This window comes from Scleropages formosus, chromosome 13 (genome assembly GCF_900964775.1).
Source record: "Scleropages formosus chromosome 13, fSclFor1.1, whole genome shotgun sequence".
Taxonomy (NCBI): Eukaryota; Metazoa; Chordata; class Actinopteri; order Osteoglossiformes; family Osteoglossidae; genus Scleropages; species Scleropages formosus.
In genome coordinates, this window is record NC_041818.1 from 9,663,879 (window position 1) to 9,689,445 (window position 25,567).

Genomic DNA, 25,567 nt, shown 5'->3' on the forward strand with positions numbered 1-25,567 from the left:
AGGCTGGATGATAGTAGTTCAGTTCATGTTAAATAAGGCTTGAGCACTGAATAGAAAAATTGTCTCCATTCATTGCGATATCATCTTTATAATATAATTCATGATGTTGTTTTATCTTTGTACGAAGTCAAAGAATTTCATAGTTGGAACTTGCGTTGAAATGATTAAATTGATTTTCTTTTCAGAGCGTATAGGTCTAACTGGTGTCTCGTATAGACGCGCGCGCACACACTTTGAAGTGTGCATAATATGCATGCCATCGGGATGTTGTGGAAAAGTGTGGTCAACCTTCCATTATGCAAAACACACTCTGAACAGGGGAGTGGAGCGCAAAGCTGGGAGGAAAAGACAGGAAAATAAGAAGACCAGGAGTGAGTGGAGTTTCATAAAGACAGCAGACGAATGGTTTCGCGCAGCACAGGAGCGAGAATACAGCCAGAAATGCTGGAACGGGTGGCGCGTCTGTGTTCCTGAATGGCCGTGGAAGGTTAGTATCGTTCCAGTAATGCTCCCGCTTCACCTGTGGGTTACATAACTTACATTAGTAACCTCTGCTTGTTGTGTCGTCACAAACGTTCAAGAAAGCCTAAGAAATTTACTCTAAAAACAGACTAAAAATCTGTTCTTCGGAAGTCATTTTCAAAACTGGATTCTCTCGCTCTTTCCCTCAGCAGCTCAGGTTCAGTTTTCTCGACGCGCTTTCGGACGCTGATGTCCTCAGCCGACCTGCGTGGTGCCAGAGCAGTACCGTTTTATTTGAAACGAAGCGTACCCGAACACCAGACTGACAGTGGAATGACTGCAGATCCGCACGAGGACCTTAACTAACATTTAAAAAAATGTTACGTGGTATCCTGAACGCTCTCGCAAGTCAGATGGTGGCAGAAATGTGTTCTGAAAGTACGGCTGACGCTCTGAATTTCGTCCTACTCTGGGCATATTTTAAATAAGTATAAGGTGTGGAAGGGGGGTGCAGTGGCACAGTGGCACAGTGGGTTGGACCGGGTTCTGTTCTCCGGTGGGTCTGGGGTTCGAGTCCCACTTGGGGTGCCTTGTGACGGACTGGCGTCTTGTTCTGGTTGTGTCCCCTCCCCCTCCAGCCTTACGCCCTGTGTTGCCGGGTGGGCTCTGGTTCCCTGCGACCCCACATAGGACAAGCTCTTTCAGAGAATGTGTGTGTATAAGGTGCGTAGAGAGGCAGAATTGAGCTAACTCAGCATCACTTGTGTTGAATTTAAAGAATGGAGGGCCCTTCCTCAAGCACAGTTCTGGAGGAGGAGTGGGGAGATGGACACAAAGAAAGGGAGGCAGAGCAAACTGGAGGGTGTGAGAGCAGTGAAGAGACAAACCGCGATGTTCTTACACCTGATCCCTATGAACGAGCCACCCGGAGCTCTCCAGCTCCCGATGTGAAAGTGGAACCATGTAAGGTGAGGCCAAAGCTTTGCACTATGAGGACCACCTTCATCTCTCGTGGGAAGCGTGGGCCAAATTCAGGACCAGGGACCAATAACATGCTAGACAGGTCATCTGAAGAAAAGGCACTAAGTGCTGCTGTGGATCCAAAGGACAACAAAGCGATGGATCATAATGAGGAAAGGGCAGAGGGAGAGCAGACAGGAAAGGAGGGAGGAGGGGAGTGTTTGAAAGAGAGAGACAACGGGGAGGACATGGAGACGGAAAGAAGAGGTGGCGAGAGGGAGGTTGCGTGTCATGTAAATGCTGAGGACGTGGAGAGATGGAAAGGGAGAAGGAGGGTGCGGCTGGGTGGGAGCGGAGAAGGAGAAGCAAATGAGATGAAGAGGTTTGAGACGGACAGAGAGAGACGAAAACAGTGGATTAGAAGAGACAGGAGACTCGAGAGCGACATCCCGGAGGGAAATGGGCAGGCCGAGGAAGCGGGCTCCGAGGTGCAGCCGGACCACAGGCTGGAGCGGAGGGGCTCCATCCGGCGCACCATCCTCTCCCACATGTTCATGCACTCCTCCGCCTCGTCGTCGTCCTCCTCCTTCAACTGCTCTTCCGCCGAGAGCGATGCCGAAGTCTTCAGCGAAGGAGAGGAGGCGAGAACCAAGGCCCAGGACGCGGGGCCCAAGAAGAAGGTGAGGCGGGGGAGGGGTTCTGTGTGTGTGCGCCATTTGCCAGAATGTCTGTGGTGCAGAACCGTGCAGAAGAGCTGCTTTCCGACAAGTGCTGCGCGTCCTGCTGCAGACCGCACGCGGCCGCTACGCGCCCCGTTATTCGGACCTTTTCAACAACCCGTTCGGAAATCGATCCCGGACGATCGACGCGTCGGTGCCGACCGCCGCTCGCCGGGGATCGATTCCTAGGCGGTCGATTTCACAGACTCCGCTCGCGTGAATTCCGCTCATTTACAAAGTTGTCGCTTTTCCGTTACGCAAATCCGGAACAACGCGGACGAGTTTCTTACGGTGTCACTTTCACGTCATTCGCCCCCTTTCGTTGCGGAGATGCTGAGGATAAGAGGAATGCGGCTCTGAGCTGGGAGCGTGTCGATGCACCGCGTGGCCTTGGAAACGCGCCAGACCATGCGTGACAGTGCATGTTTACGTACTTATTCTTAGTTCTTATTTATGCACGATCTCCAGAGAATCTGAGGAACCGAATATGAATATTTGCACCCCGGAAGCCCAGACTGTCCCAATAATAACAGGCTGTATTTCATCACTACGCTGAATGTATGACGAATTCTTTTGGATTGGAACTGGTAAAGAAGCTCGAGATCTATGATTCCAAATCATTTGAAATGGGAAGCTGGGCTGCACTCAGGGTCAAAGGCTGTATCGGCCCATTTTTCATCCTTATTTTATATCCTTTAAATATAACGCGTAACGCAGCCCGCCGCACGTTTAATCAAAAGCGCGTAGGTCCCGGCCTTGGTTTTCCTCAGGATAGTCACTGCCGCGATGACAAATTGCATGGCACCAGCATGTGAATAGTTAGAGCAGAAGCAAGGGAAGGTCCACATCATAATTAACAGTCGAAAGAGAAGAGAGAATAAAACAAAAGAGGGATAAATAAAATAAAAAAAACGAGAATAACGCGTGTTGTCGATATTCAGTAGATGTGGAGTAAAAAGGAGCCGGCGGCGGCGTAAATAGCTAAGAATTTAAGGTCGACGATTAAAATACCGAAAAAGATTTTAAAAAGATTTTTTTGAAATTGTTGCAGACTGGCAGTAAGTGTTGTGAACCGGCCCAATTTGAGCGCTTTCGATACTCCTGCTCGTCGCATATTCCGGGGCCAGTCTGACCTTTGGGTGCGAGCAGCTCTTCGTTTCAGGATTTTCTGGCCCTTTCGCGATTTGCATGCGTTTCAAAGAGATCCTTGACATAACTAGTGTCGGGTGAAGACATTTGAATAAGCCGCTGAAATGATTTGCATGGTGCCTATAGCGGAAGAGGGAGGGCGACACTCACTGAGCCCCCCGTACCCACTTCCACTCCGCCGCCTTTGTTATCGCGCCGTCGGGCTTCGCTTCTCTGCGCGGCGACTGCAGAAGCGAAACGACATCCGTTCCGGTTCTCACGGACGAGGAAAGGACAGATTTCACCGAATGGGTCGCTGGGTTTTCTTCGGGATTCGGGATCCTTCAGTCCATACAGGCTACACTATGACATGTGCTATCTGCATGTGGGACACTGACCTCACAGTATGTTAAAATCTCTCCTCCTTTGTCCTCCTTTGCTTTGCCCTCATCCCTCCGGCAGACTCGCTCCTGGAGGACGTTCCTCACCATGATGCAGTGGTCAGCGCGCCGGCAGAGTTCCTGGGTGCAGCTGGCAGGACACCCAGGCATGTTCGTACTGCGTTTTGTGCGTGCCGCTGCACGTAACATACAACGTCACGCTACCTGCAACTAGTCGCCCGTTTATACCGCTGGGTAACTTTTACCGAAGGAATTTGCCGCGAGTGCCTTGCTCAGGGGTGCTGCGGCAGAGGGCAGGATTCGAACCAGCGACCTTTAGGCGGTCGATCCGCTGCGTTCGGCTGACGGATTGGCGGAACAGCATTAGATGTTGCTTCTCTTCTGCACCTTGCCAGGCAACTTCCATCCCAGCGAAGGCGGCGAGGTGCTGAAGAGGTACAACGCTGTGGAAAACACCTGCCTGGAGGTCCTCATGAGTGACGCCCTGCGCCAGTTTGTCCCGCAGTACTACGGCCTCGCCAGCAGGGGGGAGGACAGCTACATGCGCCTGGAGGACTTGCTGAGTGGGCAGATCTGTCCTGTCATAATGGACTGCAAAATGGGTGTCCGGTACACCGATTTCACAGAGCGCTGAAGTGCTGCCACATGCAGAAGTTCTTTCAACCTTCAAATTTACCTAGTTTTGAGGTCTTCCTTTCGGGGGTTATTTGTACAGCGGTTTTTAACGATGGAACGGCTTGCTTTCTCTCAGCACCTTCCTGGAGGAGGAGCTCATGAAGGCCCGGCACAACCCCAGCCTGCGCAGCGACATGTACCAGAAGATGGTGAAAGTGGACCCGTCGGCACCCTCCGAGAAGGAGCACGCTCAGAAGGCTGTGACGAAGCAGCGCTACATGCAGTGGAGGGACAACGTGAGCTCCACCTCGACGCTGGGCTTCAGGATAGAGGGGATCACGGTATGCGTTACCGGCGCTCCAGCACATCACGACGGTCACGCTGCCACACGCAGCTACCGAACTGACAGACACTGATGTAACTACAGTCATGCAATCAGCTGTGAAATACACACACACACAGTCTGAAGCCGCTTGTCCTGAGCGGGGTCGTGGCGAACCGGAGTCTAACCCAGCAACACAGGGCGCAAGGTCGGAGGAGGAGGGGACACACCCAGGACGGGACGCCACTGCATCACAAGGCACCCCAAGTAGGACTCGACTCGAACCCCAGACCGACCGGAGAGCAGGCCCTGGCCAAACCCACTGCGCCACCGCGCCCCCCTAGCTGTAAAATAGTTACGGTTATGGTGAATTTTTCACAACTTTTTTTAGATCTCCTACTAACAGAATATTTATCTATCCATCCATCCATTCATTAGTAATGTCCAGTGCTTGTCCAGAGCTGGGTTGTCGTGGTCTGGAGCCTATCCCAGAGATACATGGCATGGGGGAGGATGCACCCTGGATGAGACACCGGTCCACCAAAAGGCAGTCTCACACATGCACACACATGCTAAGAGCAATTTAAAGGCACCAGTTCACCCGAAACACATCCATGAACTGAGCTATAAACTGTGCACAAATACAGAGAGGCACTGAGACATCAGTCACATATATCAAGGCATTGCCTAAAAAACGTCGCAAATTCACAAATCTCTGTCCTTCCTCTCAGACGGAAAACGGCAAGGTGCTGCGGGACTTCAAAATGACTCAAACGTCAGCCCAGGTGGCTGAAGCCCTTCTCTCCTTCACAAATAAACAGCCGAGCATTCTGGTCAGTTCCCATCCAGCTGGCATAAACACAAACAAAATCTCCCTGCTCCCTACTTTTATTTCTAGCCTGGTACATCACTTGCTTTTGATCCTTACACGTCACTCTCAGCTTAACTGAAAACGAGAACTTCGATATATATTTGCACGACAATTGGCATTTCGGTTACCAGAGCATGTAAAACAGTGGACACGGAGGTAAAGGGACACGTTGTTCCACACTAATAAGACCAAACTGTCCTCCGGTGCTGCTCGGCCATGGGAAACTCGTGCACTATTTCTCTTTTTCTCCAAGGAGGCGTATCTATCCAGGCTCAGTGCTCTACACGAAGCTCTCAAAGAGTCTGAGTTCTTCAGGACGCACGAGGTCAGTCCATCTCCGCCACTATACCGTGTTTTCCCATGTTTTGTATGGTCCCCTTCGCTTTTATAAGCAATTACTAGGTATCTTTACGAACGTGTTTACTACTATTACATGCGCTGCTACAGTACCGTTTTGTGCAAACGCAAGTTCGTGGAAGCAAATCCACTAAGGTGGATATGGTGAACCAGTTATATGTGATTTTTGGCTATGTCACTTTGTCAGTTTAAGTTTTCGCTCTGCTGTGTGTGGAAAATCTTACTTTGGCTCAGTGTTCTTTTACTCCTCTTCCTCCTCCAAAATGAATCCCTTGTCTCTCTCCAAAGATTATTGGCAGCTCGCTTCTCTTTATCCATGACCGCACAAGCAGAGCCAACATATGGATGATAGATTTCGGGAAAACGCTCCCTGTTCCCTCTGGGTTACATCTCGGGCATGACATACCATGGACTGAGGGCAATCGGGAAGATGGATACCTTATTGGTCTGACCACACTGACCTCGATGGTGACGAAGGCCCTTGAACAGTCTCAGGGAACAGGCTTGAGCAGCTGCGCTGTGGAACCTGAACGCAAACCGCAGACACAGACCTGGTCAATGTCAAGGGAAGTCATACCGAAGAGCCCTCGGCTACCATTGCTGGAAGAGTCCGACTCAAAGGACACTGGTCTAGAGGAGGTGTTGAGTGGTGACCTTCTAGGATCCAGTGCAACTAGACCAGAGTGCAAGCTGGAGTGCTCCACATTCCTAACATCCCTCGAGTACATCGCTACCCAAAGCCTCCAGAGTAACTCTGTGCCAGAGTCACATGCCGAAAATTCTTTGCCGCCAAATGGAAACATCCTACGTACCGCAAGCATGGATGTGGACTAAAGGTCACGTGATAGGACTGAGAACATCACTGACACATCCTTAACATAGCAGCAAAGCTGGACTTTGAAAATCTCTCGGGTAAGAGCTGGTCAAGAAACCAAAAGATATTTTAGCTTTCCAGTATAACTGAAAGAGAACCTGTGCTGGACCACAGAAATGGGGCCTACAATTGGTCTTTGCACCTGTGAATTAGACTAAACAGATGTTGAGGCACTGAGATCAGTGTGATTTTGCAGCTCAAATGACAGTATTATGCATTAGGTCGACAGCCTAAATGAAGAAAACTGATTGAAGTCCGTCCATCCAGTTTCAATAATTGCTTGTCCTGAGCAGGGTCAAGGTGTACCAGAGCCTATCCCAGAAGCATTGGGCACAATGGCTGAGGGGGGGTACACTCTGGCTGGAACGCTAGTCCTTAGCAGGGTAGCCACTCACACACACATATAGGCATTCATCCATTCACACGCTAAGGGCAATTTAGTCACCAATCCACCTGAACTCCATGTCTTTGGACTGTGGGAGGAGACCACAGCGCCCAGAGGAAACTCATGCAGACACGGGGAGAACAACCAAATTCCATACAGACTCACATTCTCTCGAGGCAGCAGCTCTACTTGCTGCACCACTGTGATGCCCCTCATTGAAGTCTTTATAATTTTTTTTCTTGAAAAAAATTAAAATTGTTTTTGACAAAGTTGCATAATTTTCATTGCACTTAAAATACATTCTCAAAAACACAGACCACTGGGGCAAAAAAAAAAAAAAAAACTTTTCATGGATCTACACACTATCAAAATACTCTATACAAAAGTCTGGTCTTATGCTTATTTTGAAAGTCTTTTTTTTTTTCCTAAACAAAAGGTGTTTGGGACTTTTTGCCCCATTCAAAAAAGCCCCCAGAGCCATTCACACTTGAATTACAAAATGGGAAACAGGATGTATCCGCAACAATGGATAAATCATAACACATATTTGATAAAGCTGTGAATTATCCGAAACATTTATGCAATCATTGTGACAAACCATTGCTTAAAAATGACACAACTAGCTCTGTTGTACAGCATTCAGAATTTTAACTCTGAGCTTTAATCACATGACTTTTTTCTTTTTTATGAATATTGAACTATTTATTTAAAAAACACACCACACAGCCATTTTATCTCAACTTTTAAAATGTGTTAAAAGCATTACATTTCGATTTATTCATGTTAGAGATAGAGATACTTTTCTCCAAAGTGACATACAAACAAATGTGCATTTCAACAAATGTTTAGGTTACAACAATGCAACTATCAAAGTAAAATGAGTTGATCTCGTTTTTTTTTGCCAGTGAGCATCGCACAAGTAGCTGCCTTCAGGGGTGAGTTTGATAAGAAATGATAAGAAATTTAAAGGTGATTGTTACAGATGGTATGAGGATGGAGCAGTTAGAAGGTAAAGAGAGAAGTGGTCCAAAAGAAGTGCCCTTTTGAGACCCTTGTTGAATGTTGAAAAGGATTCAGCACATCAGAGGTAGAAAGGAGACTAGTTCCACCCCAATGGAGCCAAAACCAAAAGCATTTGGACTTGATTCTAGACTCCTGGAATATGTGGGACCACCAGGCACCTAGAGGTGGAGGAGTGTATTGGTTTTGCTGGGGTGTATGGGGTGATCAGGCTTTGTTGGTATTCATCATTGATCACCTTTTAGTCCATAACCAGAGCCTTGAACTTGAAAGTCAATGCAGATGAGATGAGGAAGAGAGATATATATATGGGAATACTCTGGGAGGTGAAACACAACTTATACCATTCTGGCTCAACTGGAGAAGCTTGATGGCAGAGACTGGGAGATCAGACTGGAGAGAGCTGCAGTCATCCAGGTGGGATATCACCATGGCCTGGACTAGAAGTAGGGTAGAGTGTGCTAGAGATATGGTTGGATTCTGCAAATGTTATGCAGGAGGAATCTGCAGGACCGGGCTATGGCTTCAATGTGTTGGAGGAAGCAGAGACCTGAGTTGATTTAAACTCCCAGGCTTAAATGAAGAAGCAGATAAAATTAGTTGAAATGACATGAGAAAGTAATTGTCTACTTTGATAGAGAGCTCCCGACTGATAATTGGGCCTGCTGGGAGAGGCAAAATGTGATGTGAGAAGATATATTTGTGGGGGTTGGAGGAAAAGAGAAGAGCTGAGTATGATCAGTACAGCAGTGACAGAAGAATTTATGAGAAGAAAAACTAATACAGTGACTATGTGGGCATATGAAGATTTTTCTTGTTAATTTTTCTTGGTATTTGCAATTATTATTCAACTACTTTTCTCGAAAGAAACTTACAAGGATATACCCATTTAAATTTTTTACTAGAGAAGTTGAAGTTAAGTACCTTGATCAAGGGTACTACAGTTGGAGAAGGGTTTTAAATTTGAGTCCTTCAGCTGCAAGCAAGTATCTGCAACCACGACACTGCCTGTAACACCATGTTACAGGGCCTCGGATTCAACAAACAAACCTATAAGCAGGTGGTTTAGTCAAAAATGCTGTGTAAACCTTTCACTGCGTCCCACCCAGAAAAGCCCCTCAACCTTCCGTGTTGTGACAACTGAGTTCTATAACATGTCACCAAAATGTGAACCTGTCAAAGTTGAGGAGTGTGATCTTACTATAAGCTAATGTCTAAAAAAAAAAAAACACTTTATTACTTGGTAATTTTGCATTACAGTGACTTAAAATTGCAATTTTTTTAAAAAAAAATAAAACATTTAAAATACTCCCATCTTCTTTAGTTTCCATTGTGCCAATTGGTGTTGATAACTTTGTCAATTTAATAAAAATGTACTATTTGTCCAGTTCGGTGCCCTTCATCTAAAATTAGATTTAGGTGATACTGATTTTGGTAGGATCTGCAAACGTGCAATGTTAAAACGTTGCAAAAACTTGCAATAGTGAAAAGGAGCAGCACTCAAACATAACAAACCAACAGTTATAATTTGCATAGCACACAGACTTTGCCTTCATTGGCATGCGTGTTAAATACATCATGTTAAAAAAATGTATGTTAAATAGATACATTTCTACGAGATGTACGTCACTTTCGAGGAAAGCGTCAGCTAAATGAATAAATGTATATGTACATCACCATACATAAGAATTTACATCACACGTGACGTTATGTGACGTCACAATCGTTAGCCAGTGGCTTATTATTAACGGTCATATGGACAATATGTAGATTGCAATTTTGGCAACATTATGGTTAACACTTACACTGAATAATATAAGGTTTAAAAAATGAGCAAACAGAAGGCCATCACTGCGCCACGCGATGATTGGCTTAACTGTGACGTCATGACACGTCACAACATGTTGTGACGTGGACCAATTGGACCAATGTTTTACGTATTGCTGACTTTTGTTACATGAAATTCTTCGTAAAGCTATCCAAACTATGTTAAATCAAGCTCAAAAGCATTTTTTGTCAAAGAAACTCTTAAAACCAAATGTGTTCTTTATCTGTCTGAGCATTCCTACTTGAAATAAAAACGGTACAATTATGGAAAGTTATACGAATTATCCAATCATGTCGTAGTAATTAAGGGTTGATAACTCCTGCAACAAACACCAACAAGGAAAGGTGCAGGATTAAACGAAAATTTACCAAAAAGACAAAATTAAGGAACTTTAGCATTGTGTGAGCCTGGAGTAAAGATTTTTTTCAGAGTAATTTTGCTGGTACACTACAGTCTTGAAAATTGTAACATCGTCACACCTCCAATCGTAAAAAATCAAAATGGCTATAACAAGGATTCAAATGAAACTTGAAAGTGTATTAATAACAGAAAACGTAATTACAAATATTTTTGCACTCAACTACTATTTATTCGACAGTGAATACTCTACCTAACAGTGTTTCGACCCGAGCTCGTTCACGACCAGTCTTGTAAATGGTCGTAAATCAATGCTGCGCACAGAAACACATTTGGCGGCGATCCGGACACGTGTTTGCAAGTCTCCTGGACGTCGAGTGAAGCAGAGTTGCCCATTAATTTAAAATTTGTGAAGCTTCTTTACAAATTACTGAAGAAAAAGTATCGCTTACACACGTATGACATTTTAAGTATTACATTTTACATAATAATTAAACCAAGATGACATTTTTTCGCAAGTGGTACGACAACTTCCAAGTGGTCACTCGTGTATACCCAATAGAAGGTAAAAAAAAAAAAAAAAAACTGCATAAATAGTTTGTTCTTTGCAGCTGTGGCGTTTGTTAAAACCCCTGTGTCTGCTTGTACAACATTACGAGAACTAGGTCAGGTGGGTTGATTGTCAGTGAATGGAATGTTGTTTCTTTATTTGAAAATAACACTACTTCAACTTCAAGTGTCTCATTTGGTGAGTTAATGGAATTTCTGGGTGTAGATCGAGGGGCATATCAACGGCTTTTTAACAAAAGTAAGATTTTAACACTAAATCATTGAAAGTATGGTAACTTAGCTGTGCACCTAGCGGTCCTAGTCTCTGCCACGATGGGAAAGGAGCGTAGCCTAATGATGGCAGCGCAGAATGCAGTGTACAAGAACTTGTTCCAGAACTTGTAATTCTCAATACGTTCGGTGTTAAGGTGGGTTTCAAATTAAAAATTTAGTGTGGCTAGTAAGTGTCTTTAAAAAGTCACTAAGCCTCGTTTGTATTAAAGATTGTCACTTTTACACCGGAAGTTGTAGTTGGGAAACCGAAACGTGGAAACTAGGAAAAAACTACAATTCCACTAGGTACTTCCGGTGCACATGCGTAATGCGCCTCGCTCTTAGTGACGCGGAGGCCGCGCAGTCGTTACCAAATTAGCATAAAAATACAAGATATAATCGTATAGCCCCTCTTGATAGACTCATAAGTAGGTCTTTATCTTACGTATTATATGTTGTAGCGACGCCGCAGCTACTGGCGTCAAACTCTTCTTTTTAAGCTGGGATTTTTTGTCCAGAATATGGCGACGACGGACGATACCCGCTATTTCAACGGTGAGTGGCCCTGGCTCTTTTCTCTTCAGTGCAACCAGCAGTAAAATGGAGTTTTTTTTCACCTCGTAGGTCGCGACGGCGACCCCATCGTCCGCAGAGAGGTCAGGAGTAGTTACGGGCCGTCTGGAGGTAAATGGTAGTCGACCGGAAAGCAGTTGTTGTTTGTAACGCGGTCGTTCAGGCAGCGACCATCACGTGTAGCGTGCTGGTGGCGCGTGAGGTGGTGCAGCCCATTCGTGGCCATGGCGCCCTGACTCTGTCACTTAGTCATATAATATAGCCAAGGCTTGTCATGATCAGGCTGTTTACGCTTTCAATCAGGGGCACTTCACCAGTTTGTTCAGCAGGGAATTGTTATGATCAAGGGCACAAGATGAGCCGTGGGGAGTTTTAATCGAGAACTTGAGGCTACAAGCCAAGGCAGTAGCCCTAAACTGGACGCTGGACACTGTCCGCTACTGTCCACGCCACTTCCGACCACATCTGCGCAGCCCTTGGCTTGTAGCCACTCGATCTGACTTTTTACTGAACAGTCAAAGTTCAAAGTTTAGCACTTGTCCTGGGCAAGCTGTAATAATTAAGTGGATCGTGCCACTGTCTCTGATAAACAATTTTTATATATACAGTGTGTTTATATATAATATATCATACACACACATTTTCTGAACCGCTTGTCCCATACGGGGTCGCGGGGAACCGGAGCCTACCTGGCAACACAGGGCGTAAGGCCGGAGCGGGAGGGGACGCATCCAGGACGGGACGCCAGTCCATTGCAAGGCACCCCAAGTGGGACTCGAACCCCGGACCCACTGGAGAGCAGGACCTGGTCCAACCCACTGCGCCACCGTGCCCCCCATTATATATAATATATATATTTTTAAACTAGGTTGTTCCTCCAAAGTGATTATGTCTAATGCTGGTTCGTGTTCACTTTGAGCTCCTGCAGCCTATTGTGGTATGTCGCAGGTTGAGATTCCTGCCTGATGATGAGATGTAGGAGAACCCGTTGCCGGACGGCCTTTGTGTACGTTATCGTTTTGTAGGGTGTTGGGAAACTTAAGTGTGTTCAAAAGCTGACTTTCTCTGTAAATATTTTTCGGTTCCTGTATATGTGGGGTTCGGCGTCTGCCTTCCTGAAAATTTGAAGAAATGTAGTTTGTAGAAGACAGTGCAATTTAAATTGCTGATTAATTTAAGGTGAGCTGTCTATTTATAAACGGCTGCTTTTTTTTCTTTTTTTTTTTAACAATAGTGTGTTTTAGAAGGCATGGTCCCTTCTACGTCTACATATAGTGCTTTAGTAACAGTACGTTGTCAGTTGTGTAGGGGCTGTTAGTCCCATTTGCAGGGATTGTAATCCATTTTAATTTTGTTTAATTATGAGTGGTATTTTTTTTCCCCCTCACATTCACTTCTTATTCATTTTACATGTCTGCTATAGACATTCTGAAATGGGACATTCATGTCTATAGCAGCATTCAGATTTTCTCTGATCTCTAAAGTTTTATTCATCCAGTATTAACTGCAAACTCACAATGATTATTTAGCAGACACTTTTCCAAAGCGACTTACAATGAACTCTATGTAGTGTTTTCAGCACCCACACCTTATTCAGTGCAGTGACTTACGCTGCTAGATACACTACTTACAATGGGTCACTCATCCATACATCAGTGAAACACACTTTCTGTCACTCTCATACTGTGGGTGAGCCTTAGTAGCATGTTATGTGGGGGAAACCTGAGCACCCAGGGGAAACCCACGCAGTCATGCGGAGAACGTGCGAACTCCTCACAGACTGAGTGAGGATCGAACCCACATCCTCTCATACCACCCAGGCACTGTGAGACACCAGCACTACTTGCTTTGCCACTGTGCTGCCATATGGCAGTCTCGCTAACTATTCATACACTGCAAGTACTAGTTAATCTGAAATGTATGTCTTTTTACTGTAGGGAGGAAACCAGAGCATCTGGAACATACCCACACAAATATGGGTCATATTGAGCCCCAAACCCACAGACTAGATACTCTTAAGATGCAGACACTACCCACTGTGCCACCGTGTTGTCCTGTCTAAAATTTTAGCTGAAGCAGTGTTATACTTGACGAATATATGAATCAAGGGAATGCGTTCAATGTTATGCTAAGATTGTATTCTCTCATGCTTCATCTTTTCTCTACTGCCAAAATTTGTGTAACATTGTTGCTGCAGTAATTTGGCCAAGTGTATTTGACCATTCATATCTGCAAGGACCTTAAAATTGTAGAATTCAAATTGTTGTGTGTTCCCTTAGAACATGACGACAGGGTTGGAGGTCCTCAGTTCCGCCATCGGAAGGGTCGGGGCCCTTTCAGAACTCACATGTACAGTGAGCAGCCATCAAGACAGAGGAATCGTGGGGCTGCAGGAGGAGGTGCTCCAGGACCGCGATCCCGCTTTGAGGATGATGATGGGGATGTTGCCATGAATGACAGCAGTTCGCAGGATGGGTCTTCATCTTCGCAGCGGAGATTGTGAGCGCACTTTCAAAGTTCCTGCTTTATGTGGCACTTCCTGAAGATGTTTTTTTGGTTTGTTTTAAAAGATTGTTGTTTCTAAACAATTCGTCCTTTTGGTGATCCTTCAGTAATCCCTACGGGAGACAAAACCGAAGGGGGAATGGCCGGTTTGATCGGGACCGAAGGGGAGGAAATGATGGCCATAGAGCTGGAGGTGGTGGAGGTGGTGGAAGTGGAGGTCGTCGGAGCTGGTTCAAGATGACTGTGAGTGAAAGAAAGTGGTCAAAACGGAGTCTTTTTGGGGGGGAAAAAAAATTGAATAAAGCTTGTTTTTCTTTTCAAGATGTCAGGTTTTAATATAATTCTCAAACGATACTTGACACTACAGTGGTCTTGTGAAAACAGTGTGAAAGATAGGTTGACCACAAATTACTACTCTTCTTATTAGCAGGATGTCTGTCAGATCTGGGCTTCTCTATGGTACTTGGGTAGTTTCCTTTGTGTTATTGCAGTTGCAAAACCCAAACTCATGTATTTCCTACAGATCCCTCATGGGAAGAAGTATGACAAGAAGTGGCTGTTGACGGCTCTGCAGAACCTCTGCTCCGTACCTTTCACTCCTGTTCATGTAGGTCATGCGGCATGAAAACGTGGAGACCTTAATAAAAAAATCTTAAATTAGACAAAAGTGTCCCCGTACCTACTGTTATCTGAACGTAACATGTCCCTGAAAATCAGGATCTTAAAGTGAATGTCTGGATACCAGGAAAGCTGTACTCAAAATTTCTTTTGACTATGTTGTAATCTGTTCCTGGAGATTGACAACTTTATTCATAAAGTGACCTGAAACACATACAGCCGTTAATGGCATTCATATAATGGAACTGCTTTTTATCAAATTTGATAAGTAGTTTGTACTCTACACTTTGCATAATGACATGAAATCATTCTTAAAAGAAGCACTTTATGCAAACATTTTTCAATTTGAATATGTTCTTGGTGACATCTGGAGCCACATAATGTGAGATGACCCCTCATGCATTGTCTGACTTCTGTGCTTGACAGTTGTCAGATGCTGTTCACCATATGTAATGATAATGAGTCGTAAAACAAAAAGAAAATTTTTTTTATTTTTTATTTTATTTTAAAAAACTGCATAGACAGTCATGCGCTGCTGAACGACCGACCACATATATGATGGTGGTCCTAAAAGATTAATGGAGCTTAAAATGTATCGATTAGCGATGTCATAGCGCTACGCGTTTGTCGTGGTGCTGCTGTAAACAAACCTAGTGCGCTTCCGGTCGTATAAAAGTATAGCATACAATTGTTTAGTATGTAATACTAATACTTGATAATGATAATAAACACCTATGTTACTGGTTTCTGTTTACTGTACATTTTCTCATTTTAGAGCATATTCTTTGTACTTAAGTTTACTGTAAAACAGTATGCTGTTATGCTGGCAGCAGCATCATAAATCTCGTGTTTACCGCGTCTCTTGACTGCATCAAGGCTATACCATCTAGGTTTGTATAAGTACACTTGGTTCGCACAACGAAATCGCCTAACAATGCATTTCTCAAAACGTATCCTCGTCATTCAGCAAGTCATGTCTATAGTGTAATTTCTTGAAAGGCAAAATCATTGATTTATTGCAAAGGATACTTTATGAATAGCTCAGCAGATACGGGATAAGAGTGATTACAGTAATCAAAGGTCCTGGTCTTGTTGTGCTCTAATCTTTATTTTATAAAGAGTCTCTCAGAGCACTTTGCAATAAAGGTATTTGAGGAAATAACATTTAAAAACTCGACCAATGAAATGACGACATCTATCTGCTTGGGGTAAATCCACACCAACCCAGGAGAGAATGTGCAAACTCCACACAAATTGAGCTGGATTCAGAACCATGAGGAAAATCACAGCTCAGAAGCTGATTCGCTCACTGCCCCACAGTGCTGCACAAGAACAGCAAAATAAATAGTTGGATAAATAGGGAAAGTGGGACATGATAATATCTTGCGTATAAGTGTTAACATGAGGGCTGTTAAATCAGAATTTTCAGTTACATCACAGCAATTTGTCAGCCTTTTTGTTTGCTGTTTAAGGATTGTATGTGTGTAGTAGATGTAATTTAAGTTCACTCTGAAAGTTTTAAATGTACTCAGCAGTATGAACCATGAACATAATCTGTTAATAGTCAATAGTCAGAATGAGGACTTTGGCTGTGATGTAACATGTTGCAAAATAAGTAGTGTTGTTGGTTGTACAGCACTTTTGTGGTACTTTATCTTCACAACATTTTCACCAAAGGAATGTTGTGACATGTTAACATCTCAGCAAAAATGATTTTTAATATCACTTATTAGCATTTGTTACATTTTAATGTTCTTAAATCTTTTATTTTTCCCCACTTCCCAGTATCACACCGAGGGCAACAGAGCACAATTTTACATTGATGATGCCTCAACAGCGAATGCTTTGAGCAAAGTTTCACGGAAGATCACAGACACAGAAGGCTATAAGGTATGGTTGCGTGGTACGCGTGGTACCAGCTGAAGTGTTGTTCCATTTCTCTGTTAAAAGCCTGTGTAACTTGGTTATATTCTTATTCGAGCCTTATTTGCTATGTAGGTGTGTTGAGCCATTTTTGTATGTCCCCACCTCCCTTCGTAGGTGACGGTGTTGATGAATTCCTGTCCTCCTCCATCATTCATTTTGACTCAGTTGAAACCAGAGGACCTGGATAATCTGAAGGTGAGACAGGAATGTGAAAGAGGTTAACGTTGTAAGTGTGTTTCTGTGAGAGATGGATAGGTGTGAAGAGAGAAATTGTTGAATAATGCTCTTGGAGTTCCAGAGAAAAGGGACAGAACTGCTGAGAATTGCACAAAGGCAGATGGAATGAAATGTGGAAGAAAGTTATTTGCACGTTCATGGATTTAGTTCTGATTTGAATAATTCCTGTACTTTTGTTGTGTTTATATTCTTATTTTGACCACTGGACTATTTTTTTTTTGGCTCAGCAATGCATGGCAAAGCGGTTTGATGGGTCCCAGCAAGCACTGGACCTGAACAGTATTCGAACAGACCCAGGTAAGTTATACCCCCTTTCTTTTATACTCATGTTACTGGACTAGTGTTACATTTTTCTAATTTTCAGTACTACGTAAGGGTTGAAACTGATAGTGCAGTAATATTTAACAGGATTTCCTTCCGTTTTAAAAAAAAAAAAAAAAAAAAAAAAAAAAAACACTTAATCCTCTTTTGTGGCCTTTTGTTGATTCTTTCAGACCTGGTGTCACAGAATATTGAGGTCGTCTTGAACAGGAAGAATTGCATGCAAGCTGTAATCAAGATTATAGAAGAGAACATTCCGGAGGTACGCAGTCAGGCTGTTGACACAGTGTGGTTCATGACAGCTTATCAAGTTTCATTGTGTGGAGCAGTAGTGAGGGACCTTAGCAGTGATATTTTGTGTTTGAATTGCCTCAGTAAATAGTAACTTTAAAATTAGCAAGGATTTATATTGTGTTACATAACTTTTAACGTCGCTACAGTTGAGTGCTACCCATTAGGTTACTTGAACATTTATTTACTGATGTGCTCACACAAGTGAAAGGTAAAAAGAAAGTTTGATTTCACTGTTGCTGTCTTTTATTGTGGGTAGTATAGTGGTGAGGGCAGCTTGCCTTGCAATTAGGAGGTTCCTGGCTTGACTCCTGTTCTTCTGCAGTACCCTTGAGCAATGTAAACTCCCCAGATTGGTCCAATAAAGGTTACCCAGCAGTATAAATAGGTATACAATAGTAATTTGCCTTGGACTAAGGTGTCGGATGATAATATGAATGCAGGATGAAATACAGTTCATACTAAGCTAAATCGCTGGCAGTTAAAGTTACTGCCAGTCTCTGGTTATATATGTGTACATGAGCATCAGGGTACTGGTATGGTACTCTTGAATTAAAGTATGTTTCTTACATTTTTTTTAAGACAAATTTGTGTTACTGGCCCACTCTGACTATTAACCTGTTGTTGTAGCTGGCCTGCCTCAACCTGAGCAACAACAAACTCTACAAGCTGGATGACCTGGCAGAGCTAGTTGGCAAGGTGCCCAACTTGAAGACATTAAACCTCTCTCACAATGAAGTGAGTGGGCCAAGTCTCGTGTGCATGTGCATGCCTGCCCTGCGATATCTTCAAACTGATCCTTCTGGCTACACCTACTCCTCTTTGGCAGCTGAAGACTGAACGTGAGTTGGATAAAGTGAAGGGCTTCAAGCTGGTGGAGCTGTGGCTTGAGAGGAACCCCTTGTGCGACCACTTCAAGGACCAGTCCAGCTATGTCAGGTCAGTCCGCAACCCTGGGGAGGGGAGGGCGTGCGCATTGGACACAAAAGGGAGGTTAAGTTTTAATTGGGGGCATGTGTGGGGTAGTGGTGGGTTAGTGCAGTCACCTGATTAAATTGTCCATACTTGCAACCCATTGTTCATGTGGTTTCACGCTTAAAAAGAAATATAACCATGTGCTTAAGATATACAGTCAAACTCCCTCCTCCTGCCTAAATTCCACACAAGAGGAGGGAATGGTGCTACCACTAAACATGGGAAGTAATTTTATTTAGTTTCAGCTGGTCAGTGTATTCTTAAGGGAGTTATGAGTGGAGTCAGGAAGTTTCCTTTTAACATTCCTCCAGCAGAGACTACTACACTGATCTCATCTGTAGAGGTTCAACATGGTTGGAAAAACAAGCCTGGATTGAGCAATATCTTCTTGAGTGAAGCAGAATTGTTTTGGTTTCAAGTTCCTCAAGCCGTCATCAGTCGTTACCTTGGCGAAAACACCGTTGCTAGATACAGCAGTGTGTTTGTGAGAGAGTGGCAGAGAGATGATCCTTGCTGCACTACACAATCCTGTCCAGTTCACTGTAACCAGAAGTATTATATCGAAGCTTGTGCTGTAGTTGGTACTTTTGTTGCTGCTACTGCAAATGGAGCTTCTTGGATTTACATGTGTACATATGTGCTCTGAAACTGTATCAGGTTGAGCACAAGCTATTTAATACACTTTTAGGTGGTGGTCTCATCTTTTTTTAAACGAGACCACTAATATTTCATTCACACTTCCCTTTCTTTCTAGACCTAACATCCAAAACATAGAAAATAATTTAATTTTGTCAAAAGAGGGAAATATCGTTGCACATGTTCAGACAAATATTACCAATCCACATTCAAACCACAGCATCTTTTGCATAGAAAAATAACAGTTGTACTAGTATATTTGTGGAAAGAAACCGTTTATGGCCTTTTTTCAGCTTTTTCACCCTGTGTTGGATGTTTGCGTGGGTGTGTGTTTGCTTTGTTTGCTGACTGCTTCATATTGCATGTGTTTCTTCATAATAATCTGCAGTGCCGTTGGCCTCATAAACCCCTAAGAGTACTTCAAGAATTTTAGGGAAGTTATTTTTAGACATGCTTTTCTTTGGCTTGTCCTTACAAGGTCTCTGTAAGGAATAAATAGAAAATGAAAGCAATTACTTTGATGATGACCTCCAGGAAAAATATTCATAAACGAGCGAAAGGATCCTAAACTTCAAATGGGGACAGACTTTCTGAAAAATGCAAGAAAATCTTTTGAAACTTCATGTTTAATACACATCTTTGAACTGCCTGTGTAAAATGCTGATTGGTAGACGGCATCTCCCCTCCCCGCATTTGTTTTTATTTCGGGCACTGTGATTGGCCAGTGAGGAAGGCTGGTTAGCCAATGACGGGTAAGATCCCACCTTCAGTATTTGGGGCAACCTAAGACAGGCACAGTCGTGCACCTGGCCACAACATAAATGACACGCTTGAAGATGCTGAAATGTCGAAGATAATGATGCAATTACACGACACAGCCCTGAGTTGGAGAGGGAGAAGGGACGTTTCCAACAAGCCACATAAGATCCACCAAGCGCAAACTGTACAGAACCTGGACTCCACTCATTCCAGGAAGAGCAATCTGCTCTCTAACATTAACACCATGCAGGTGGGGAATGTCTAAAAAAAGAGCATTTTCATCAGGTGCTGCCTGCCGTAGCTGGTGCCACGCTATACAACATGGATGATGGCTCACTTGAATGAGGAGAGGGGATCCTGTCCCTGAGTGGCACCTCCCATTGTCCCATTTCACTTAATGCTTAGCTCTTTTAATCTGGGGATCTCGGTGAGGTGTTAAAATGCCTCGGTCCCTGCCAGCGTTCCGTATCCACTTAAGTGGCAGATACCTGCCACAGACACTTAAAACCCTGAAAATGAATTCCTAATCTTCAAGCTTTTTAAAAACTTGCTCCAAATATAGCTCATTTACTATTGAATCTACAAATAACCCACTTCTTAAATTGAATTCTGGGTCTAAAATGTATTAGTTTATAGATTAACAACTGAATATTTTTGAATATCTGCTTCAAATGTTCCAATAAATGCACAGAATGAAAGTAGCTCCTCTTGAGGGATAATATTTTCAACAGTCCATGAGAGAAATTACTAACTGCTAGTGACATTCTTTAATGATTAAAATTGGCGTGCTATGATTTCACCATTAAGTGCTCTCCATGGGGTGAGTGAATCCAGCGCCACTGATGGTTGTTCTACTCGTTTTCCTTCCATTTAACCTTTTCTCGCTGTTTTCATTACTGTTTTATCATTATGGAGACCTTCCGTAATGTTTCCCTGGCTAACGTCTGTCGTCTTCCTTTTGAGCCGAGTGTGTGTTCTAGACTTTGTTGTTTATTGTGGCACAACCGTTCGTACCTCAGACTGTGTTCGTGCCGCTCTTGTCTGTGATCACGCTTCCTGCCTGTGTTGGATGGTGTCTGTCTTTTAGGGCCACGGTTTGGGGACTTGCCCCGCTGGGCAGCATCTTCGTGTTGATGGTGCTAAGAGCTCTGGCTGTGGCCTGTACATCTGGTTTATTCTGCTTGAGTGCAGTCCTGTGTCTCCTGCTCTCTGTCTTGCCCTCCGTTCTGTGTTCACTAGGTCAGATGTTTCCTGTTTAAGTAAACAATAGTTCTCATTTGAATCTTTTTGCAGATGAGCTGGCTTTGTTACGTTTTTGTGCCTTCCACCTCATAAATGCATTAGTATGTCTAACTGTGCAGCACGCCCCCTATTTCCTTCATGTTGTAGGCTCTGTTGTGAAGAGCAGTCTTCACAGACCCTGAGACTACCACCATTTTTATTTTGTTTTTCATCCTCCAACCTTCTGTGTGTGTGGTTGTGTGGTCATGCACGCATCTCCCTTTGTCAGAAGCCGTGCGTAGTGCGGTCAGTGTGTTTCTACGTGTTTGGGGGGGGAGGGGCAGGTGAGTAAGTTGATGGGTAAGTAAAACAATGGGTCTGAGTCCTGGGGAGGGGTGGGATGTATATGATGCATCGTGGTTCTCGGTTTGCCAGCATTACTCTTTCTAAGTCCTGCCCCCTGAATGCTCTTCAACCGCTTTCTATCTGGGCACATTTATGAATTGAGTTGACGGTATTCTAAATCTCCTGTACAGCCTAATCAGACTTGCAGTCTATCAATTTTGTCCTGTTAGGGAATAGAAAAGGGGAATGAAATGCATACGTCAGTAAAGAAAACGTTTCACATTTGCTTTAAACTTGAAGTGCAGTTAGTTTCCAGTTCTGTTGGTCTTACGGACATTAAATGGATTTTGTGCCAGTGTGTGAGGTTGGCAGTCATGCTGCTCTCTTGTTTTCTCTCCCTGCACAAACTGGACAGCGCTGTTCGAGAGCGGTTTCCCCGACTTCTCAAACTGGTAAGAGAAGGTGTCTGGCTACAGTTGTTGTTATCCTTATTTTTAGATGCAAACCAGGGTTATGAGGCATTCCACAAGGAGCTCTCAAGGTGCATTGGTGGATTGGGAGCTTCTGGTGCACTGAGCTATCCTAGGAGTAAACAGAATGTACAGGGCTATTGTTCTTTTGAGTCTCCCCTGCAGTTCTGCATGCACTTGCCACGTGTCTCATGTTTTCCCCTGGAAGGGGAACTCCAGTCCCTGTTGTGTGCTCAGTTGGTGTGGCAGATAGTGCTAGTCAATAATTAAGTCCTGATGGATGGTGGAAAGGAAGTGTTTGTGTGTGGCACTGCAGGCAAGTGAACAGATTAGTGTTGCATTAGTATTGTATTTATTCACTCAAACATTTACACTACAATCTGTTCCTTGCTTTCACTTCCTGTAAAACATCTTGTCGTCATTTTTCTGTTGAAATCTTTTATTTTCTAGGATGGCCATGACCTTCCACCCCCAATTGGATTTGATGTAGAAGCTCCAACAACTCTCCCCCCTTGCAAGGTAACTCTGAGTGAAGCCCTTTGTTCTCAGTTGCAGTCAGGCTCAATGCAGCTATAACTGAGGAATGAAAGAGCTAAAAGCAGGAGTACTTGTTAGTAATACTGATTCTTCGTTATGCCCTCCTCCAACAATTTAGGGCAGTTACTTCTTTTCGGATGAAATTAAGAGCCTCATCCTGCGTTTCCTGCAACAGTAAGTTTCACTTGAATATTTCTGTCATGTTTTCATCTACTCTATCATTGTCTGTGCATTGCTAATACCTTGAGGAATTGATGGAAGAAGGAATGCTTGCTGCAGTTCGGTTAAAGATTGTCTGTTTATAAGCCACAGATGCACGTAATTTTTCTTAAGTTCCCTAAACATTCAATATGTCCAGAAAAATAAGGCACATGATTTTTCCCATTTCTTCCACCCGCAGGTATTACAGTATCTACGACTCTGGTGACCGGCAGCCCCTGCTAGATGCCTACCATGATGGGGCGTCCTTCTCCCTCAGCATTCCCTTCTCTGTTCAAAACCCTTCCAGGTGTGAGCCAATTCCTGCCAGACACCTTCCCCTGACCCTCACACTCTGGTGCACACACACAGTGACACTTTGCTTCCCCCCTGTCTTCTGTTGTACCAGGTGTAGTCTTGGAGAGTACCACAAAGACAGCCGCAACATCAAGAAGTTGAAGGATCCCAGTGAGTCTGTTTGCTACTCTTTTTCTCACCCAGTCCAAAAATTTTTTGTATTAAATAGTTTACCCTTTACGGACTTATTTTAAAGAGTGATGAACTTTACCAGTGAAGACATGTCGGAATCTTAATGAGCTTACATTTATTTACTTAGCAGATGCTTTTGTCCAAAGCAACGTACATCTCAGCGAAAGTACAATTTATGCATTACATTAAGAGAAAGAGAACGCTTGTTGCTGAAGTGTGAGAATACGCTGCTGTTCTAGTAGAAAAAAATGAAAATCTTTTTCTGTGGTAATTTTGGTTGTCATTTTTGTTCATCTTATCTTCGCTTGTGTGCAGCTACTCGGTTCCGCCTTTTGAAACACACACGCCTGAATGTGGTGGCCTTCCTGAACGAATTGCCCAAGACCCAACATGACATTGCTTCCTTCACTGTGGATGTCAGCACCTACATGGTGAGTGACTATAGCTGTCCAACATTGACCTGATTAACTAAAAGTTTAGTAATGTTAAGGATCTTAAAATATTCTTCATTCTTCTAAAAACTTTGTACGGCTGATTTAATTGTGATTCTAAAAAGTTTTTTCTTTTTCCAGAACACATTACTCTCATTCACAGTCAGTGGAGTGTTCAAAGAAGGTAAGCTTTACTAACTTCACTGGAGCGTGTATCGGTAATCCTTTATAGCAGATCACACAGCATTAATGACATTGCACTAGCTAGTTTTCTACTGCTAATACTTGTGTGCTCTTAGTAATGGATAACTGGTTTTTATTGGTACCGATAAGTTTGATAGTCAGATTGACTTGCCCCATTTGCACCTCCTGTCTTGCAGTGGATGGTAAATCTCGAGACTCTGTCAGGGCATTCTCTCGGATTTTCATTGCAGTGCCAGCTGGGAATGCGGGGTAAGTGTGACCCAGTTCTTTTACAAAGTAAGATTCTGCCTGTGCTTTTGAAGACCCTCACAGTGACAGTGCAACTTGACATACGTTGCCCCCCCATTGCTCAGGTTTTAATTTAGGTATTCGGTAGTATTGAACTGCAGAAACTTTTTTTTTTTTATTAAAATGAAAAGGCTCCCTGGCAACTTTGTCAGTGTTTACAATTAGCCAAAAAAGCACTACTTTTTGTTTTTCTATTATTGTAATCTTCTTAACCACTTGTCTTCTCTCTCCCTCACCCTCCATTTTCATTAGTTTGTGCATTGTGAATGACGAGTTGTTTGTGCGGAATGCTACAACGGAGGAGATCCGAAAGGCCTTTGCTGCCCCTGCGCCTACACCGTCCAGCAGCCCAGTGCCCACCCTTTCTGCTCCTCAGCAGGAGATGCTCAGTTCTTTCTCTCAGAAGTCTGGCATGAATCTGGAATGGTCGCAGAAGTCAGTGATTGTGCCGTGATTTTATACTTTGAGATATTTGCATTGAATTGCTTGTAAATTCTTTAAGTGAATTTTGATATAAGGAACAATTCTTTTGAACAAAATCCTGATGATCTTAAAACTAGAACTAAACTGGCACCTGTTTTAACTAGTGCTAAGTTGGATGATGAGTTTAAAGTGTAACTCGATATTTTATATTTCATTGTTCCTCTGATTGAAGCATTCAATTGCTTGTTCATTGTGTTTTAGGTGTCTGCAGGACAACGACTGGGATTTCAACAGAGCTGCTCAGATCTTTACCCAGCTAAAGGTATAGTCATCTGATAGCCATCACTTTTTGACCTCACAAGGTCTTCTGAATATCAAACCATCTGACATCTTACACCAAATGACCTTTGAGTCTCTGACCTGAGCTTACTTGCGTGTTAGCCATAAATAGCATTCCTGACTCTTTTTGTTCCTCTCTTTTATTTTAGGCTGAAGGCAAGATCCCAGATGTTGCTTTCAAGTGAATATGGAAGAAGAGTATTTGTTATAAATAACTGAGCTTAACCTTGCTGTGACAGTTGTTATTGTTTTTATAGTTTTGTTTTCCTTTTATGTTTTTATTCTAGATTTCTCTTTTGTCTGAGATTATCTAAAAATGAGAAAGTACAGAAACTCACTACATCTAGAGATTGTTTGTAGCTACATGGTATACTACATGATAAGTTGTTATAATTATTAAAGTACCACAATTTATTTGAATAAATGACTGGTGTATTTTTGAATCTTGTTTTATTTTTTTGAATGACTTGCATTATCTTTTTACAAACTCATGTTTAACCAACTTTGAATGTATACTAAGTCTGTATGAATACTGTAAAATTAGGTTTTAAAACTTTTAAATCTATACAGGTTTGTTCCAGGAGACTAATTATGAAAACATGTTGTATAGATGGATAAAATTGTATTATGTGCTACATCATTTTGGATAGTTATTAGGCA

General features: G+C 43.3%; 2 protein-coding genes across 4 annotated transcripts; both read left to right on the plus strand.

The window, feature by feature from the left end:
• The first annotated feature begins 291 nt into the window (after window positions 1–291).
• On the plus strand, window positions 292–7,007 carry LOC108925237 (uncharacterized). 2 transcript variants are annotated; one of them, XM_018737064.2, is made up of 8 exons: window positions 292–487; window positions 1,241–2,102; window positions 3,732–3,816; window positions 4,066–4,279; window positions 4,422–4,626; window positions 5,339–5,440; window positions 5,732–5,803; window positions 6,124–7,007. In XM_018737064.2, the coding sequence occupies exons 2-8, from the start codon at window positions 1,242–1,244 to the stop codon at window positions 6,667–6,669; spliced, it is 2,085 nt and encodes a 694-aa protein (XP_018592580.2). In that variant the 5' UTR covers window positions 292–487; window position 1,241; the 3' UTR covers window positions 6,670–7,007. The 2 variants fall into 2 exon arrangements, with proteins under 2 accessions (XP_018592580.2, XP_018592581.2); XM_018737065.2 differs by lacking the exons at window positions 292–487; window positions 5,339–5,440 and having other exon boundaries at window positions 1,153–2,102.
• Window positions 7,008–10,666: 3,659 nt separating this feature from the next.
• Window positions 10,667–25,307, plus strand: nxf1a (nuclear RNA export factor 1a). Of its 2 annotated transcripts, XM_018737276.2 has the most exons (22): window positions 10,667–10,864; window positions 11,746–11,805; window positions 13,974–14,193; window positions 14,307–14,442; window positions 14,723–14,806; window positions 16,603–16,707; window positions 16,858–16,938; window positions 17,208–17,277; window positions 17,475–17,563; window positions 18,223–18,330; window positions 18,422–18,531; window positions 21,944–21,980; window positions 22,449–22,517; window positions 22,654–22,709; window positions 22,936–23,043; window positions 23,143–23,201; window positions 23,538–23,653; window positions 23,795–23,837; window positions 24,034–24,106; window positions 24,398–24,580; window positions 24,830–24,890; window positions 25,057–25,307. In XM_018737276.2, exons 1-22 carry the CDS (start codon window positions 10,801–10,803, stop codon window positions 25,090–25,092), a joined length of 1,968 nt encoding a protein of 655 aa, XP_018592792.1. In that variant the 5' UTR covers window positions 10,667–10,800; the 3' UTR covers window positions 25,093–25,307. The 2 variants fall into 2 exon arrangements, with proteins under 2 accessions (XP_018592792.1, XP_018592793.1); XM_018737277.2 differs by lacking the exons at window positions 10,667–10,864; window positions 11,746–11,805 and adding an exon at window positions 11,444–11,676.
• Window positions 25,308–25,567: the final 260 nt, after the last annotated feature.

Bases quoted from the DNA above. Each gene is read 5' to 3' on its own strand.
- LOC108925237 (XM_018737064.2), top strand. From the start codon at position 1,242: ATGGAGGGCCCTTCCTCAAGCACAGTTCTGGAGGAGGAGTGGGGAGAT. The intron at 2,103-3,731 runs GTGAGGCGGGGG...TCCCTCCGGCAG, and splicing joins ACGCGGGGCCCAAGAAGAAG to ACTCGCTCCTGGAGGACGTT. The intron at 3,817-4,065 runs GCATGTTCGTAC...GCACCTTGCCAG, and splicing joins GCAGCTGGCAGGACACCCAG to GCAACTTCCATCCCAGCGAA.
- nxf1a (XM_018737276.2), top strand. From the start codon at position 10,801: ATGACATTTTTTCGCAAGTGGTACGACAACTTCCAAGTGGTCACTCGT. The intron at 14,807-16,602 runs GTAGGTCATGCG...CCCACTTCCCAG, and splicing joins TACCTTTCACTCCTGTTCAT to TATCACACCGAGGGCAACAG. The intron at 24,581-24,829 runs GTCAGTGATTGT...ATTGTGTTTTAG, and splicing joins AATCTGGAATGGTCGCAGAA to GTGTCTGCAGGACAACGACT.